Here is an 18,299-nt window from a genome sequence, read left to right on the forward strand (position 1 = left end):
CTGCCTGCAAAGAGTCCCCGCGCGACACTACTTCTTCGCATGACCCGCTAAACCAACTTAACACCCCTCCCCCTTTGGCTCGACCCCATCGAAGCAGCTCGGGTTAGGCACTCGCTTCAACAGCAACAACAACATATTATTCGTTTGTTATCGTATTATCGTCAGTTCAGCGGTGATATCGATGGCAAACGTGGCTCATAGCAGACACTTTGGGTCTTTCTATCACTGCAGACAAGGTTAAAGACCTTCAAAAGCTTACCAAGTATGGATGATAATTTTCTTATATAATACAAATAGTTAATTATACCGTTATTTGATTTAAAAAATAAGTATTTACGTTATTTTATTGTTTAAGAAAGCAAATATGTACTTAAATAAATTACAACAAATACGTTTAGAGTAAAATATATATTGCACAAAATAAACAGTTCCACATGATTTCGCGCTTCGTTTGCGTGTACTGCTTAAGTGCTTTATTTATAAATACTTATAAATACATATGTGAACGGACATTTTCCAAAAGTACTAATAATTTAGAGTTACTTATTTGTAGTTAATTACAATATAATTTTATTTTATTTTTATTTGAATTTTCATTTCTTATTTTCATTTTTATTTTACACGAATTAATGTGTTTTTGTGTGTGCGTGGATCAACAAATTGCTGAACTTTGTCTAAGCAATAAATAGTAGCTTACAATTACGAGATTATTTCAATTCTTTTGCTAAGTAAGCCAATGTAAAATTTAATTTATTACATAATTGAGAGCTAAAATCTCCTGTTTTGTGAAAATTAGTTAAATCCTTGTTATTTTAGAAGATCAATAGAAATGAAAAAATCTCACTTAATATATTATTTAAAGCATTTGAAACATTCAAAACTAGTGTTAGTTCCATAACACAACTCTCTAACTAGCTTAACATAATTAAAATTGTAATAATTTAGTGGGTACACAAAATATGAGTAGAATCTCTACAGTTAAATTGACAGTAACAGTAAAGTTACCGCCATACCTCAGCCAGCTGCATAATTTGTCCAATTCCTTCCTTTTCGTTCGATCTTAAGCATCATCTAAGCGACCCATTGGCCGCAAAACAATACGTGGATCTGGCTCCAGCATACGATCCGACTCTTCAGCGCTGCTGAGACTGTAAATTTTAGAAAATAAACAGCAATTATAAATACACGTGCTAATAATAGTTTGTGTAATTCTCTAAAACATCTTATGTACGATAAATGATAAAATCACCAATCTTTGTTGTCGGGCATCAAATTTCTGCGTTCTTCTTCATCGCCTCGATGTGGCAGTTCTGATACCGGTGCGTATTGTGTATGTGAAACCAGAGGATCTGTTGAAGGATTTAACGCCATTATGCCTTCACCACAACCACCTCCGTTTTGGCATTGCAGTTGTCGAGCTAACGATTTCTTCTTATCAAATAATGGACAACGGCAAACACAACTACGTCGCCAATCAGCAACTGATACATATACGCCTGAAAATATGCAATAATTGATCAAGTACTGTAGTAAAATGAAAAGAAAAATAAGTTTCTTCTACTTACCAACGCATACTACACCGGTTACTATGAAAAAAACACACAGAACAACAATACCAGTTGGAATTTCTGAACAGGTCACCACAATATCGTTGTCGGACAGATCTTCGGTATGCTCATTGTAAAATAAATTACTGGGCATACTTGCTAGAACGCTAGAAAATATTGCTAAACCAGTTGCAATTGACAAGAGTCCAAAAATCAGCAGAAATAGCTGAAAGTAGTATGCATGTGTAATTAGAGTTAAGAATAATAAATCAGGGCACGAAAACATAGTTTTATTTCTTTTATGGATAAATGTATTTTTACTAGTACTAAAAACTACATGGGTGCACAATAGTGATACGTATATATGCACATGTACATATATAGTATGTATAAGCATTTATATAGCAAATTGTGTAAACAATTCAGCTTATTTGAGCGTCCCTACCAGCACTTTTAAACAATTTATGCGCATATGTATGTTTGAGTGTTCAAAAAATATTTTGCTGATTAAAAGCATAAATTTAGGAGGATTCGAAATATAAATAAAGAATCGGAGAAATTTATTTTGTTTATCCTGCAGAACTATTTTGTTGATTATTTGAAATAAAAAGTTAAACAAAATTATACTTTGAAATCTAATAAGTACCTAAATTTAATTTAAGCTGAATATCACTTTGGTAATAATAACAAAAAAAACACACATTTCACCAATACCTGAAATCGTGAATTCCTCAGTATTTTAAATGGTAGTAAACGGACATTGTTTCTTCCTGGTCGTGGTTCATATGAGACCGAGACGGTCGTCGGTTGATAAACAGGCTCTGCTCCCATGGGCATTCTATATAAAAATAAAACTTTTTCAATTTTTCTTGTGCTTCATTTAAACAATCATTAAAGTGATTGTTATTTACGATATGAGTGAATTCTTTTGAAGGTCAACATATCCTGATATCATACCTTAATTTTAGCTTTGAACTTGTAATTTATATCTTTAGAAATATTTATGTGTTTTTGTTGGCAAACTTGATTTCTTTTCTAGTTGTGAAAAATTCAATATATTATTTCTCTTACAAAATATATACTCGATTGTCAAATTGGTGTTTTCTTTAACAAAGCAAATGCATCCTTCGATGTCCAGTATGAGCAACGATGCTGCCAAATTAGTCGAATGTCACTGCTAAGAAAAATTTGTAATAAAAAATCTAGACCTTGTCAACCCTCAGAGGTACTTAGATTGTGATTATACTCACTATATAGCAGTTTTAAATAAATATTCAACCATACCATGTAAGATGAGGTTTTCTGTTATCTACGTAAACAATAAATTCGAGAAAATACAATTGTCTATAAATTTTAATTTTTTTATTTTTTTAATATGTTGCTAAAGGAAACATTTGAATGTAAAAGATTATATGTGAACATTGAGTTATTATAAATTTAATAAATAAGTTAAATTCACCTTTTTTATCTTATGAACCTAAATTAAAGAGTAATTATATATAATAAATAAATATCCATTCATGAATAAGCCTCCCTAAGGCATAGAAATAGCAACCCTGTATGTTAAACAACGATGCCTTGCTTAAAAGCGATAACAAACTTTCCATCGCTAAGAAAAATGATTAGGTAACACTAATCTTGACCCGCAAACGGTAAATAAAATAGCTGATCTTTTTTATATTGTTCAGTAGACAGACCGGCTGCAGTTCTGCTTTTGGGTGTGTTCTGGAATTTGAGTGTGCTCAAACATTAATCGGTCTTATCAATTCTCACGTGTTGTTATCGAGTGAAAATGGCGCTTTTCGGTGCAACAGCAACACTGTTACGAGGCTGCTGCCGCCAGCAACGACCGCTCGCCATCTTGGCAAAAAAATCGAATTTTCTACAAACCGGAATCGAAGTTGGGCAGCTTCATTTTGAATTTCAGTCTCAAATAGGATTTCTTGGTGTTCGTTTCGTAAGTAATAGCAGTAAAAGCAATAAGGGCAAAATGGGTCTTCCCCGTGTATTTTTTGATATGGCTGCTGACGGACAGCCGCTTGGACGCATCGTTATGGAGGTAAGCATTGCATTTCCAATCACCATATGTTAATGAAAATTCCGGAGATAGATCATTTCATGCATGAAACATAGAAATTCGATAATTTTAAGTATATCTAATTAGCCGTATATAATTAAACGTGGATTGAGTGTATAACTGAATGTGAAAATGTTAACATTTTTGGGGTTTTTAATCGAAGGAACAGTAACATATTCAAGTTTGAGGTTATGATAATATTACGGAATGTGAAAAAGTACGATTAATCTAAGTGAAATGTATGATTAAATTGTAATTTACAAGTATGTGGATATGTGATATGTAGGTAGTTGCGAATGGCGGGGCCCCAGTGCAATTTCTGTACATCGTTGCGCATATGTATACATACGAGAATACACATATAGTGCTTGCTTTCGCCGGATTTTGTATGTGTTGGTTTATGCGGTGGCCGATGACGCCAACTTTTGGTTAAGTGGCCTGTTTATAATTTATTTCTTTAGTTTTTATTTTCATTTCATATATTGGAGTAAATCAAGTGATTTGTTTGTACATATATTTAAAAGGGATTCTTAAGTCCCCACCAGTATTTGATAATAGATCATGAAGCGGCTGTAATTGAATCAAATAGCTTATTTCCAGGTGGATGTGACACGTGTTAATTTGAATAATCTAGAAAGTATTCTTTAAATTGCATTTTAAAGGGTTTAAGTGTTTTGATTAAAGTCGTTTCTATTTTTATTTAATCAGTTTCAATGATATGTCGGTTAATGGCCGGCTGGATACTCGGTGAGTGTTCATGCTTTTGGGTGAAATCGTGTAAATGCCGATGTTTGCAGCTCTGCTTGTATTATATTGAAAATAGGTATATTAATGTGTGAGTAATATTTTAAAGGGGAGACTGATAGTAATTTTCCATTGCCTACCTTACCAAACTAATTTTTTTTAGCAAATCGTAAAAACTATATTATTTTGTGTGTTTGATGGGTGTTCATCGATATCTTTTTAACATATTTGTTATTTGTATATGCATATTGCACGTGTACACTTGATAAACGTGTATAGCCGAAATGACCATGTGACCTTGAGTGAACAAGTTGTAAATGGCATTGTACGACAGTTCTAGTAAATGGCATAAGAAAGGGATGGGGATATGTTACCTACTTTTTGTATCTATAATTTCAATGGGCAGTGTCCAAAGTTTTAATTTTAAATATTGATTTATTTGTGGTGTACATGCTGCATTTTCGATTGAATTTTGTTTTCTTTAAATAATAAATTAATCTCGGGTTATAATTTAAACCTATACAGAATTCTATTGTATAAACATAACATTTATATGCAAATGTTACTTTCAAGTAATGTAAATAATTGGTAATTATCGAAATGTCGTTTTTTTATTTATATTATTATAATTGTTTTTTTTTTTATTATAATTTTTTTTTTTTTTGTTTTTTAATTATCGCTTTCATATATCCTTATCGATAGCTGCACATTACCACTCAAACGCCAACTTCTTAAATATTGTACACATCTTAATACTTATGTATACGCAAAGAAATAAGTATGTTTTAGCGCCATAACTTACCAAATTTTATTTTAAAAAAAATGTAAATCGTTTTTAATAATTTTTTTCCTCCAATGATGTTTCAAGGAGTTAAAAGTTTAAAACAAATTCTATTATGTACAAATATTATATATTACTGCATCTTCGAAATTCCTTTTCTAAATGTGTATATATGTACATATATTCTAGTATTTACGTTTGTTTATCTAATATTATTTTTTTTAAATTGTTTTCTCAGGTGATGGTTGGATTCATTCCAACATTTTGTTTATTTATTAACAGTCCTAGTACCTTGAACCTTGTGAAACAATTTGAAGTAAAAAATCTGTTAATTGAAATTTTTTTAACTAAATAATTGCTGCAATTTCATGTTGGGCTATTACAATATTTGTATGATGATTCGTATGTGTGCGAATGCTTGCAATATTATCTCTATATGTATGAATGGTGTAGGCAAGTTTGGTTGGACAGTATTTACTAGACAGTAAATTGTGTCGCGACGTGTAGTGAAGCTACGCCTCCTGTCCTTCGTTCTGCATAAACCATTCGCAAGTTCGGGCAAGTGTGGGTTTAATTAGGTATTCCTAGTCGTTGTAAATTTGTGTGTTTTATTTTAGGAGCACAAAAGTGTCCTTAGTCATGCTATAACACACCTAACTACATTTGCATAATTTTAAAACGTTTTGGTTTAAATTTCAACGGCGTGATCTGTATACCGACTAGAACTGTTTATCGATCGATAAGAATATAGGTGGTAACTTTGCAAAGAAATGTACTTACTATAATCGAAATTTTTAAATAATTTATGGTATTTACAATCAGAATTGGGCCACAACAAGCAGAATATGTTTGCTATTATATACACCAGTGTACATTTGTATGCCAAATTTTTTAAACAAATTCATTTTTGAACCACTTGTTATTAATAGTAATTTAACCTTTTTTTTATTTTTATTTTTTTTACCTTTCTACAATTCAACAAATGTCTTTGCTATTGTAGGTGGCTGGTTATTGAGTCATAACTGTATGTATGTACATATGTATATATTTGAATGTTTTACTTTGTTATTTGTTATAACCCGCTTATAAAATAGCTTACGTAACGCAAATTTGATGTCATATTTAAGAAGCAAGTACTATATTAAGTTAATTTTATTGTAGACATTAATGAGTCAGAAATATGAAAATTATTATTTTAATATAATTTGGCATAATTATTAATTATGTAGGAGGTTACATTATATATGTTTGTACAAAACTCTTATACATCATTCTTGTAGCTACGCACAGATGTTGTGCCCAAAACTGCCGAGAATTTTCGTGCCTTGTGCACAGGTGAAAAAGGTTTCGGCTATAAAGGATCGTGCTTTCATCGAGTCATACCGAATTTCATGTGCCAAGGCGGTGACTTCACACAACACAATGGCACTGGCGGAAAATCTATCTTCGGCAATAAGTTTGATGATGAGAATTTTACTTTAAAACATACAGGACCCGGCATTCTATCCATGGCAAATGCTGGACCAAATACCAATGGGTCGCAGTTTTTTGTGTGTACCGTGAAAACTACGTGGTTGGACAATCGCCATGTCGTTTTTGGACAAGTGGTGGAGGGAATGGATGTTGTAAAACGTATTGAAGCACTTGGTAGTCAATCGGGCAAAACATCTAAGAAAATTCTTATCGAAGATTCAGGACAATTAGAATAAAACAATTTATATAAGTACACATACACATTTCGAATAATTTTTGTGAATTATATGAATATGTATTAAATTAAATTAGATTGTCTTATTTATTTGTCTGAAAGATTGTTATGGAAAAATTTTGTGTGTAATTTAAGGAAACACTTTGTATGCAAATTTGCCATTTGGAAATATGTGTGTATATGTTTTAAGTGTTTACAATTTTTTGCTTGCCTTTCTTTGTGATTGTTGTGATTTTGTTGTTGAATATATGAGTGCTGGTTGCAAAATGGAAATCTGCTAAGTTTGACGTGTGATGGTGTGTCGTCTAACCCGTAAATAAGCTAAAATTTTAAGTGAAATCCTAACATAGAAATTGCTAATCATAAATAAACTTGTAATATGTTACAGCTCCGTCCCGATGTTGTGCCCAAAACTGCTGAGAATTTCCGTGCCTTGTGCACCGGCGAAAAAGGCTTCGGTTATAAAGGCTCCTGTTTCCACCGTGTGATCCCCAACTTCATGTGTCAAGGTGGTGATTTCACAAATCACAATGGCACTGGTGGCAAATCGATTTACGGCGCTAAGTTTGCTGATGAGAACTTCTCCTTGAAGCACACCGAACCCGGTATTTTGTCAATGGCTAATGCTGGACCCAACACCAACGGCTCGCAGTTCTTTATTTGTACTGTGAAGACAGCTTGGTTGGACAACAAGCATGTGGTTTTCGGCAAGGTTGTCGAAGGCATGGATGTAGTTAAAGCTATTGAGGGTTTGGGTTCACAATCTGGCAAGACCAGCAAGAAGATTGTCGTCGCTGAGTCTGGAGCGCTTTAAGCAGCGTTTTAAATTAACACACACCTAATATATATATATATATAAAAGCTAAAAGAAATAGCTAAGTATAATGTAACATTCAAGCAGCATTGTCGCATTTAAATTGATCAGTACTTCAACTTTCTAGTAAAGTGTTTGGAAACATGAGTTTAATAATGATTCCCCTGCAGTTTATTTTTTCTATCATGAGCGAATAAAAATTCAATTTGGAACTCTATTAGAATAATCACAATTTTTTGTTTCATTTTCCAATTCTTTCGAGAAAATCAATTCTCCTTTGTTATATTATGGGCGTATTATATGTTCTAAACTTCAGTAGTGTTTTCAGAGTAGTAAAAATATTGCAGCAGACATATCCGGACATTATTGTTGACTGAAACATTACAGTTAGCTGTTTGCGTTTATTTATTGCTCTTGAAGCTTTCAAAATAAATGTCCGGATATGTCTTATTAACGCAAATTTAAGTGTCATACAAAAAGTAAATAAATTTTTCCGAAATTACAGCTTCGCTCAGATGTTGTACCAAAGACTTGTGAAAATTTTCGTGCTTTATGCACTGGCGAAAAAGGCTACGGTTACAAAGGTTCCGCTTTTCATCGTGTCATACCGAATTTTATGTGTCAGGGTGGCGATTTCACCGATAACAACGGCACTGGTGGCAAGTCTATTTATGGCACTAAATTTAAGGATGAGAATTTTACCTTGAAACATGAAGGCCCCGGTACACTATCCATGGCAAATGCTGGTCCGAATACAAACGGTTCTCAATTTTTCATTTGCACTGAAAAGACTGAATGGTTGGATAATAAGCATGTAGTTTTTGGCAAAGTCGTCGAGGGCTTAGATATAGTGAAGAAAATTGAAGGTTTCGGTTCGGATTCTGGCAAGACTAAGCGCAAGATTTTAATTGCCGACTCTGGCGTTTTGGAGTAATGAAATTATTATTGATTTACTGATTTTAGTTTTAAACACATTTTGTGAGCTTGGTTTGGTTGTTGTGTTGGAATGATCTCAATGTCGACTTCATTATTTAATAAAATTGTTTACAATCCCTATGAATCATTTCAAATAAAGGATTGAAATATATCAAACAGTATTAGTTATATTTTGGAATGCACTGCTACATAAACATCAAAACTTTTACACGCATGTGCGCATATTTTAGAAGCATTAAAGTACTGTAAAAATGTATCTTAACGGCATCGGCACATATTTTGTAGAACTCTCATTAGTGTGCATCAAACGATTCCATACATTTCGAGCTCTAATGGAAAATGTTTTCTTTTTTTCTAAAGAAAAAACGAAACTCAATTATTTCCAGCTCCGTAAGGATGTTGTACCCAAAACTGCTGAGAACTTTCGCGTTTTATGCACCGGCAAGAAGGGATACGGCTATAAGGGATGCACATTCCATCGTGTAATACCGAATTTCATGTGTCAAGGTGGTGATTTTACGAACCATGATGGCACTGGTGGCAAATCCATTTATGGCAATACATTCAAGGATGAAAACTTCAAATTGAAGCACACCATACCCGGTGTCTTGTCTATGGCCAATGCCGGACCGAATACCAATGGTTCACAATTCTTCATTTGCACTGTAAAGACACCTTGGCTGGATGGTCAGCATGTAGTTTTTGGGCAGGTCATTCAAGGTATGGAGGTGGTAAAAGCCATGGAAGCTTTGGGCTGTGCAAGCGGCGGGCCGATGAAGAAAATTGTCATTGCTGATTGTGGTGAATTAAAATAGATTTGAAAATCAATAATGTGGCATACAAAGTTATACTGTGATTGTAATAGGTGTGAATTGAAAATTGCATACAAACATATATATATGTAGTATGTATGTTTGGGTGTGTACTAGCAGAGTAATTATATGTTAATAAGAGTGTTAGCATGGAATTAAAATTTTATGGCATTATTAAACGATTTCAAAAGTAAGTAAACTTTAATGTAGCTAATTAAATAGTGTTGAATCAAAGATAAATTGCATATTGCATATGTATGTGTAAAAATTGATTTAAAAACAATTTGAAACAAATTAAATTGGGCTGTGTTGTTTCCCAAAGAATATAGTATAATGTGGATTTGTTTTGAGATATCTAAATTTGGACAAAAATATCTATATCATCAAGCAGATAATCAGGTTGTAATTTATTTACTATATGATGAGAAAACCCATAATTCCCTTGTACCAGAACTACTACCGAGAATATCCGATCAAATGCGGTTTTTAGAGATTTGACCCTTTCTAGTTCGAAAATTGTTAATTTCGGTTGCACCGAAGCTATTGTAGGAGTATAACACACCGGTCTTATGGCATAAAATGGTATAAAAAGATCTTTATCTTGTTTTCGATTGATCAGTTTTTATTGCACCTCTATGTTATTGTGGTCCAATCTGAAAAAATTCTACGCAAATTATATATGGCAAATTTCGGGAGGATATCTGGACACATAAAAAAGTTGTTCATACAAGGACTTTATTTTGATCGTTCAGTTTGTATGGCAGCTACATGCTAGAGCAGAACGATCTGAAATATTTTTTTTTTGTAAATTACAGCGTTGCCTTGGATATTAATCCATGCCAAATTTCGTGATGATATCTTGACATATAAAAAAGTTGTCCACACAAGGACTTTATTTTGATCGTTCAGTTTGTATGGCAGTTATCGGAGGTTCCGACAAATGAGCAGCTTCTTTGTATGAAAAAGATGTATCCGAAAATGATCGATATCAAAAATTAGACTAGTTCACGTATATACAGACGGTCGGTTTCGACGTTTGCTTCTGTGCCTTACAAACTTCGTGGCTAACTTAATGTATCCTGTACAGAGTATACAAGTTGTGAACCCTGTAGCAGGGCTCCATAACTTCTTAATTCCAGATCCGGAGGACTATATCCAAACTCGGTAAGGCGTAATACATGGACCTGGTGACAACTATCTAATTTCAGTACGACACATAGTCGAAATAACGGTTACAACAAAAATTTTAACTAGGAAAAATATAAAATATTTATTATTTATGATTATTTAAATATATCTACAAAGTTATTGTTTTTATCAAATTTTCTGTTTCTTAAATAAATTTATTTCAAACTAGTATTTTTGCATTTTATGTCAAAATCAATTATTAACTTGTGTTAACACGTAAGCTATGAAGTATTTTCCAGATCTTTTGGTTTAGCAACAGGGCTGTTCGAATTCGGTAAAAGGAATCCCAAAGCGCCGGCAGCAATTAGGCCCACCGCTGGGCCATAGAGCGCCATCTCGCAATGTGTTTCAATGAGTATACCTAAAATGTTTGATCCCGAGACGCTGCCAATACGTCCGATCATCAGAGATATGCAAACAGCCATACCCCTAAAAAGAAATTAAAGAATTTAATACAAATACATATATATTTATGTATATCCAAATGTGTGTCCACTATTAACTAAAATTACGTCTTTTGAGAACTTTCGCTCTTCGGTTTAAAGGTAACTTGAAAATTCCGAAATTATTCTCTAAATTGACGGAAAAGTTTGTACCTTCGACGGCTTATAACTATTTTGGAGTTACTTCGATAAAAAGTGAAGTAAAAGGTTACTAAAGAGTGAAGCTCCACTCTCCTTGCTACAATTAAAAGGGGAGTAGGGGTTTTAATTTGTTTTTCGATGAAATGAATGCATAATATTACGAATGTAGGGTCTAAGTTTCAAGCCAATTATAGCAAAATTGACGAGGTTACTATTTCTTTAGTATTTTTATGAATGTTTTACATCAGATTTCAAAACTTTAAAGCGTTTTTTCCCACAATTCATGTTTTCAAAGTCAGTGCCCATCTTAACTTCAAAAATACTGCAACGATTGTTTTGAAATTTTGAATACTCATTCTACACATAAGGTAACATACGAGGTAACGTTGAAGAGTTTTTTTTTAAAATATTTTAATTATAATTTTCAGCAAAAAATATCAATTTTTTTCCTTTAAAATGTCCCAAAAAAAAAATTTTAAATTGCGATTAAGAAGAAGACCCCAGCTTTACCTAGGCAAAGCGATTACCTAACAATAAAATTTTAATTTTTTGATTTCACATGATCCAGCACTGAGTTATGAGGGATACCATAATTCAACTTTTTTTCGAAACACTCCAGAATAATTGCTGGAATTTCTGAATATTTTAATATTTCTCCATTAAAATTCTACATAATATTTTTGAATTGTATACCATGAGTTTTTACATATATATATTTTACCGTTAAAAAAAAATATATATATATAAATAGGCATTGTTTTACACGAATTAACCCTACTCCTTCGTAAACATATTTAATTAAATTTTCTCTACATTTAAGACTAAAGTTTTGCAGACGGAGGAATACCACTAAATATACGCCGTAATGGTCACGCAATCCATTAACTACTTGTGATTTGAGAAGCATTCTTTTATTTACCTTAAATTTGTTGGGAATATTTCGACAGCAATGGCATTGACCACCGTTGTGCCAAGACCGCAGGAAAGCTGAATGACGAATAGATAAATGGCCAGCAAGGGTGTTTTTATGGAAAAGGCTAGAATGCCACAAGTTCCACAAACAAAAAGGATTATAACTACAAAAAATAAAAGTAATTATGAAATGACATTTGCACTGAAGTCACATTATTTTTTTACTCACAAAGCATGGGTTTTCGTCCAACTCGACTAATGACAAACATAATGGTCAGTAGTAGTGATACATATATAACTTCCAGGAATATGGTATGCATATATGTTGATAATTCCAAGTGCATTGCGCACTCTTCAGTCTGTCCATGCTGTCCATGCTGTCCATGTAAAAATATCACAACAAAATTATTAACTTGTGCCCTGTACCAAGGTTGAATAGTGGTACTTACATCTGCTTCCATACTCGTAAGATTTCCCGAGCGTACGAATTTGATAATGTCACAAATGCGCAGTGGCTCGGTAACCTTCTCGGTATATTGCATGGTGTTATTTAGAATATACGGGAACCACATGTAGACGCCGTGGGCGGTAAAGAATATTATATAAAATATTAGGCTACACAGAAAGGTTTTCCTCAAGTGCTCGCGCATGAAAAGTGGCGCTGTCTGTTGCCACATTGACTTCAGAATGGATGCCAATAGAGGTTTGTCCTTTTCTAAACCTTTCACTTTTGCCATTGGTGTATCGGCGTCCGGCAGTATGGTGGTAACCTGCAAATATTAGAAAAAATTAAGAAAAGATTCGTAACGAAATCTTTTTAAGCGCATACCGTGAATGCATTGTCACGTTCCTTGCTCTTAAGATTTATCCTATGCATACGCTTCAAGACTTCTATAGCTTCTTCAGGCCGTCCGGCAGTTAGCAGATATTTCGGACTCTCCGGCAAGAAAAACATTGACAAACCACAAATAAATCCTGGCACACCGCAGGTCAGGAAGTAAGAACGCCATGGCTTGAAAATTATATTAATGTAGGGCACGTGGAACTCCCAGTTTTGATTGATGAACAGCCAGGCGATGACGGGGAAGAGTATTGATACGACTGCACTAACCAAAGCACTGCCTAGTATTGCGCCACTGCGATATTTCTGGCAATGGAACTCTCCGAGGTAAGCGAAAATCGTCGCGGAACCGGCGGAAAGTCTGTTAACAGAATTGTAAAAATATTTTTTTTTATTAAATATATTATATTTGCTGTTTGTCGTTTTAAATTCGACAATAGCTTTAATTATTTTTCCGGAGAAAAGATATTTTACGACTTTCAATTGTTTTTCTATTTTTAATAGCCTTCGTTTCGCCAAAACTTTTACGTCGAACTTCGGTCGAACAAAAAAGAGATTATTTGCCTTGAAATATAAATGCTTGACAAAAGAAAAAAGCTCAAAGAAGTGAGAATTTGTAAAATAAAAAAAGATACAAATTGCGAATTCGCCTCATATCATACAGTGTAAGGTTCCAGCTGTGATATTATTAAAAAAAATAATAAGAAAATATAATTTTTTTTCTAGAGCATATTCTTTCTTATATCCATTAGAATCCAATCAGAAGAATTATGGAAGAATTGAAGTAGTTTAGGACTACACTTCACCAGATAAAATGATGTCAGAGTGGGGGTCCCGCGACAGGACAAGGACGATAAGGACTGTCAATAGGGCGGCATTCATGAAGTTTACTACCGGGGTGTTTTCTGTCGCTACAACAACAACACAACAGATAATTTTTCGAGTCATATCGTCTACATCAGACAAAAAGACGAGTAATCTTAGTTAAATTTGCGCTATGGCTTCCGAAGCTGGTTAAGTTTCTGTAACCAAAGCTTGTGTTGGTGTGATACCTGACAGTTTATTAAAGAAACAAATTATACTTGTTTAAATTACAATAGGTACTTACAGTATGCCATTTAAAAATCGCAGCACAGCGAAGGTTATGAAATTCGGCGATAAACTTGAAGGGCCGTAACAAAAAAGCCCATGAGTAATGCCGGTTGCATTATCCGCTTGCGACCTGTGGTATCGGCTAGAAATCCCCAAAAGTGTGAACTCGTAATGACACCGGCAAAGGAAACAGCGCCTATTATGCCCTGCTCCCGGTGAGATAGATTCAGGTCACATTCTAAGACGGGCAGTGCAAAGCTAACGCCCACCGATTCGAGAACCACATTATTGAGCACGAAGCCGCAAAATAAAATTACGAATATGTTAAATTTGCCATAACCTGTGGGAAGACAAAAATTTTTTTTACAAATATTAAAAAAAAAAAAATATACAACATAAAGCTAATAAATTTCTCAAATGTACATATATGATATCGTTTCACAAAAGTTACAAATTTGCATAAATATTAGGTTTAGGATGCGGATTCAAGCTTAGTATGTGTCTAACAGAAGAAAACCTGTTAGCTTCGGTTGCAACGAAACTATAATAGCCTTCTCAAATAAAATAGATTCCATACAAAAACTTGATTTTGATGTGTGGGCTTGTAAGACAGCTAAATATATGCTATATTGGTCTGATCTGAACAATTTCTTCGGAGATTGTACCGTAGTGATGTAACAATATTTCTAGCCGAATTTCGTGTAGATATTTCGTCAAATAAAAAAGTCTTCCATACAAGGATATGATTTTGAACGTCCAGTTTGTATGGCAGCTGTATGCTAGAGTGGTCCCATATCGGCGGTTCCGGTATATGATATATTGTTTCCGATATTTTCTATTAGCTGTTACAAACACTACAGCGTATAACTAGTTTCTAAAAGCGAGAAGTATTGCCAAACCTCCGAGCATACATATTTCTGCTTTGAAAAATTATCACATAGAAAATCACCATCCTTTGAGAATTGCGTTAAAAATGTGTTCTGTTAATTAACTCGAAGCCTACATATAGGTTATGAAGCTCTACCAAGCATTTGACAATTTCATAAGCTATTTTTTATAATTTGAGGTTATGTTCCTTTGCATTTTAATATTTAATATTTTTAATGTACGTATGTTAAAAGTTGCACGAGTATTGCATAATGGGATTATTTTTACAAGTAAAAGGTCTTGAAAAATCGAAGTCTCGAAATAGAAGCTTAAAAAAACACTAATTTTGGATTGATGATGCCAAAATTTTTGTTAAAAATTGTTATATTTTAGTTATTTCATTTGACGAAACAACTCGATATTATTATGGTTTCCGCGTAGAAAGCGACCGGTTAAATCTGCAATCTTATTGTTTTATAAGAATATCCGCTAGATGCACAACGTTTTTTTTTTAAATTCCCGGTTAGTTATCATTTTATCTTAAATGTAAAGTTAAATGTTTTGAATAAGTTGAAGTAGTGAGGATCCGATGTCATTTTATACTTTTTCCGTCCAACAAATTTTTTAAATATAATTTATTAAAAATCGTATAAATTAAAAAAAAATGTTTTTCACTGTTGATTGAATATTTTTCAACACTTTTGAATTTTAAATTTACTATTTATAGATAGATTCTCACCCGTCCTTTCTAGCGCTTCATCTATAACCACAGTATCCTCTTTATTCTCTCTCGCCATTTTGTTGTTCGAGTCACTTTAAGGGCTAAGCGTTTAAGAAAAAAATCGGTAATTCTACACTTTGGCTACGTTCTTGCTTTTTGCACTACGAATTCACTCGAGAACCGCCACAGATTTAAATTGTCATCTGCGTTCAGTTATTCAACCCCATCGTTAACGGCTAGCAAATGCCATGAGAGAACCCCTCACGGTTTTATTTAAATATCTAAAATAAGTGGTTAGACAGACAGCAGATGCTGAGATAGCATTTGGGTAAATAACTGTTAACGTGCTTTTGTTTGTATGTCTGTGCCTGTTATTGTGTGCTTAAAAATTTGACTGATTACTTAAAGGAAAAGTTTTCTAAATACTCAGACAAATAAATGTAATTACTTCTGATATACAATTGTCCCTACATATATAGAGACGTGATCAAATAAAGGTTTGTTGTCGGAGATAGTTAAACTGTCGGAATAAAATCAAAACAATTGTAATACTATTCATATAAAAATATTCGAGAAAAGTGGTACAGTTATGTTAAAACAGTACAGCAATACAGTCGGCTGACGTTATATATTTGCGGTACACACAAATAATAAATTTCCCCGTTAGACTAATATAATATACTTGTAATGACGGCATTGATATATGTATGTAAATATGAATATGTGTAAAAATGTATCCAAATCTGACATCCGGTATAAATCTTTTTGAAAATATGCATTCGTATATTTTAATTAAATATTTTGCATGCTATACCGTCATTCAAATAGTCTCAGAGAGACCAAATTGCTCGAGAAAGCAAGAAAAAAATTGTGAAATTGAATTCAAGAGAGAGGATAAGGAGAGTGATATAAGCGCTAGCAATTCTAGCTCAATTGTTTACCATTCCATTTGCTAGTTGTTTGTTCTATTCGTAAAAACTTGTAGAGTGGGTAAGAACAATTTATTTACTAGTGGCATTAGCTTGAGTGTGACCTCAGCTAAAGAAGGAGCCAAATAGTTGCTTTTAATGGGAGTTTACGTTACTACTCTAGTTTGAACCAGTCATCAACCCAACGCATTGGTATGAATTCAAAAAAAATGTTTGCTTAGATTGCCGAAAGTGCCACACACACACACACCAGAAATACCATAAATTATATTATATATTATATTTTTCACAGCTTCTCAGACAAAACACATTATGTTTATCTTATAACTAAGGGTATAAATAGATACATTTAGCTCAAAGTAAATGCCGCGGCGGATTAGAAAGACTTAGTTAAAAGTAGGCGTTATTTTCGAAATCCGAAACTTCTCTGGTTGTTTAGATGTGAAAGTTAAACCTTGCAATTATTTGCGTGGATATCAAAATTTTATGAAGATTACTGTAAATGCGTTGAATAACAATAGTAAGTGTTATTATTTATTGCGCTTATACCATTACTAGAAGGCTGGCAGAGATCATTTGCCTGTTTGTGCCCGAATGTTTGTTGTACCTTCACATCAGCGGTATTGCGGTGAATATGAAGCCACCTGTTTTCCAAAAAAGCACAAATTTCTTATCGAAAATAAAGAAAAAACAGTAACGTAATGTTAGCTAAAATACCATTCGCGAATAAAAACGTTTTCCCTGCAAGAACTTGATCAGCTATGTATATGCTATAGTGATCCGATTTGAAACTTTTTTCGGAGATTGTACCGCTGCCTTGAACAATAATCTATGACAAATGTCGTGAAGATATTTTGTTAAATAAGACAGTTTTCCGTACACGAACTAGTTTTTGATGGTTCAGTTTGTATCGCAGCTGTATGCTGTAGTGGTCCGAATCTGAGGTTAAGACAAATGAGCAGCTTATTGTGAGGAAAAGGATGTACAGATATATATATTTGATAGAGTCTCCGATGTTTCCTTTTGGGTGTTATAAACATCGTGGCAAACTTAATATACCTTGTTCAGGGTAATATATAAAATTTAACTGTGTTGCTACTCTGTATCAAAATCTCGAAGCGACATAGGAACTGAGGCGTGGCCAAGCAAATAGAGTGATTTTTTTTATTAAATTAATTAAATATGTATACAGCTCTTTTCTAAAAATAGAAGTGTAAACATTTGGTGGCAACAAATTTGTAGTCAAGTGGTGCGGCCACCTTCAAGATAAGATATCATTTGACACGATTATGCAAAGTGTCTTTTTATTTCATTAAAATGCATTTTTAACTGAGATCATCGCCAGATTAAATATGCAAAAACATGTTTACACAAATAATAACATGAATCTGCTTAGGAACAGTAAAAGTTAAGAACACTTTTTTTATACTTACAAATAAATTACAAAAGTGATCGATTTTGAGGATTTTGAAACAATATTTGAAATGCTTGATTGGTTAAAATTCAAAAGATGGTCGGAAATCGTTATATTTGGTGAATGATGATTAGAGGTTTCAACACTTTCACCGAACTTTACATTTCACAACTTATCTGAGACGACGCAAAACAATATTTAATGAGTGCAGTTAGTATACAAACATATGTATGTATATAACACAAGTAGTTTATGAGATTTATATAGCAAGCGTATTAGAGGCGGGGTCTCGCATCTTTCTCAAACATATTAAAGCTATATATTTTAATTTA

At 33.3% G+C, this 18,299-nt stretch overlaps 4 protein-coding genes across 7 annotated transcripts; 2 read left to right on the top strand and 2 right to left on the bottom strand.

Annotated features, from left to right (window-relative positions):
- Window positions 1–309: 309 nt before the first annotated feature.
- On the bottom strand, window positions 310–2,717 carry LOC106615872 (uncharacterized). Of its 2 annotated transcripts, none has more exons than XM_014232244.3 (5): window positions 2,505–2,717; window positions 2,262–2,385; window positions 1,566–1,773; window positions 1,232–1,496; window positions 310–1,148 (listed from the first exon to the last, which is right to left on the bottom strand). In XM_014232244.3, the coding sequence occupies exons 2-4, from the start codon at window positions 2,382–2,384 to the stop codon at window positions 1,246–1,248; spliced, it is 582 nt and encodes a 193-aa protein (XP_014087719.2). In that variant the 5' UTR covers window position 2,385; window positions 2,505–2,717; the 3' UTR covers window positions 310–1,148; window positions 1,232–1,245. The 2 variants fall into 2 exon arrangements, with proteins under 2 accessions (XP_014087719.2, XP_014087718.2); XM_014232243.3 differs by having other exon boundaries at window positions 1,250–1,496; window positions 2,505–2,713.
- A 449-nt stretch (window positions 2,718–3,166) lies between these two features.
- On the top strand, window positions 3,167–9,753 carry LOC106615884 (peptidyl-prolyl cis-trans isomerase). Of its 3 annotated transcripts, none has more exons than XM_036369062.2 (2): window positions 3,167–3,606; window positions 8,994–9,753. In XM_036369062.2, the coding sequence occupies exons 1-2, from the start codon at window positions 3,340–3,342 to the stop codon at window positions 9,420–9,422; spliced, it is 696 nt and encodes a 231-aa protein (XP_036224955.2). In that variant the 5' UTR covers window positions 3,167–3,339; the 3' UTR covers window positions 9,423–9,753. The 3 variants fall into 3 exon arrangements, with proteins under 3 accessions (XP_036224955.2, XP_014087733.1, XP_036224956.1); XM_014232258.3 differs by lacking the exon at window positions 8,994–9,753 and adding an exon at window positions 8,177–8,763 and having other exon boundaries at window positions 3,168–3,606; XM_036369063.2 differs by lacking the exon at window positions 8,994–9,753 and adding an exon at window positions 6,430–6,933 and having other exon boundaries at window positions 3,169–3,606.
- LOC138855626 (peptidyl-prolyl cis-trans isomerase-like) lies at window positions 7,237–7,903 on the top strand. The gene has a single exon (XM_070109840.1). The coding sequence runs from the start codon at window positions 7,237–7,239 to the stop codon at window positions 7,669–7,671; it is 435 nt and encodes a 144-aa protein (XP_069965941.1). The 3' UTR covers window positions 7,672–7,903.
- A 910-nt stretch (window positions 9,754–10,663) lies between the features above and the next one.
- Window positions 10,664–15,878, bottom strand: LOC106615883 (synaptic vesicle glycoprotein 2B). Its single transcript, XM_070109839.1, is given in 8 exon segments — window positions 10,664–11,036; window positions 12,111–12,267; window positions 12,333–12,480; window positions 12,553–12,873; window positions 12,933–13,305; window positions 14,053–14,113; window positions 14,116–14,376; window positions 15,643–15,878. Coding segments are annotated over 8 exon segments (1,587 nt in total). The 5' UTR covers window positions 15,701–15,878; the 3' UTR covers window positions 10,664–10,828.
- Window positions 15,879–18,299: the final 2,421 nt, after the last annotated feature.

Source organism: Bactrocera oleae, chromosome 5, assembly GCF_042242935.1.
Source record: "Bactrocera oleae isolate idBacOlea1 chromosome 5, idBacOlea1, whole genome shotgun sequence".
Classification (NCBI taxonomy): Eukaryota; Metazoa; Arthropoda; class Insecta; order Diptera; family Tephritidae; genus Bactrocera; species Bactrocera oleae.

Bases quoted from the DNA above. Each gene is read 5' to 3' on its own strand.
- LOC106615872 (XM_014232243.3), bottom strand. From the start codon at position 2,384: ATGCCCATGGGAGCAGAGCCTGTTTATCAACCGACGACCGTCTCGGTC. The intron at 1,774-2,261 runs GTATTGGTGAAA...TACTACTTTCAG, and splicing joins TGAGGAATTCACGATTTCAG to CTATTTCTGCTGATTTTTGG. The intron at 1,149-1,249 runs GTGATTTTATCA...TAAAATTTACAG, and splicing joins ATGCCCGACAACAAAGATTG to TCTCAGCAGCGCTGAAGAGT.
- LOC106615884 (XM_036369062.2), top strand. From the start codon at position 3,340: ATGGCGCTTTTCGGTGCAACAGCAACACTGTTACGAGGCTGCTGCCGC. The intron at 3,607-8,993 runs GTAAGCATTGCA...AATTATTTCCAG, and splicing joins TTGGACGCATCGTTATGGAG to CTCCGTAAGGATGTTGTACC.
- LOC138855626 (XM_070109840.1), top strand. From the start codon at position 7,237: ATGTTACAGCTCCGTCCCGATGTTGTGCCCAAAACTGCTGAGAATTTC.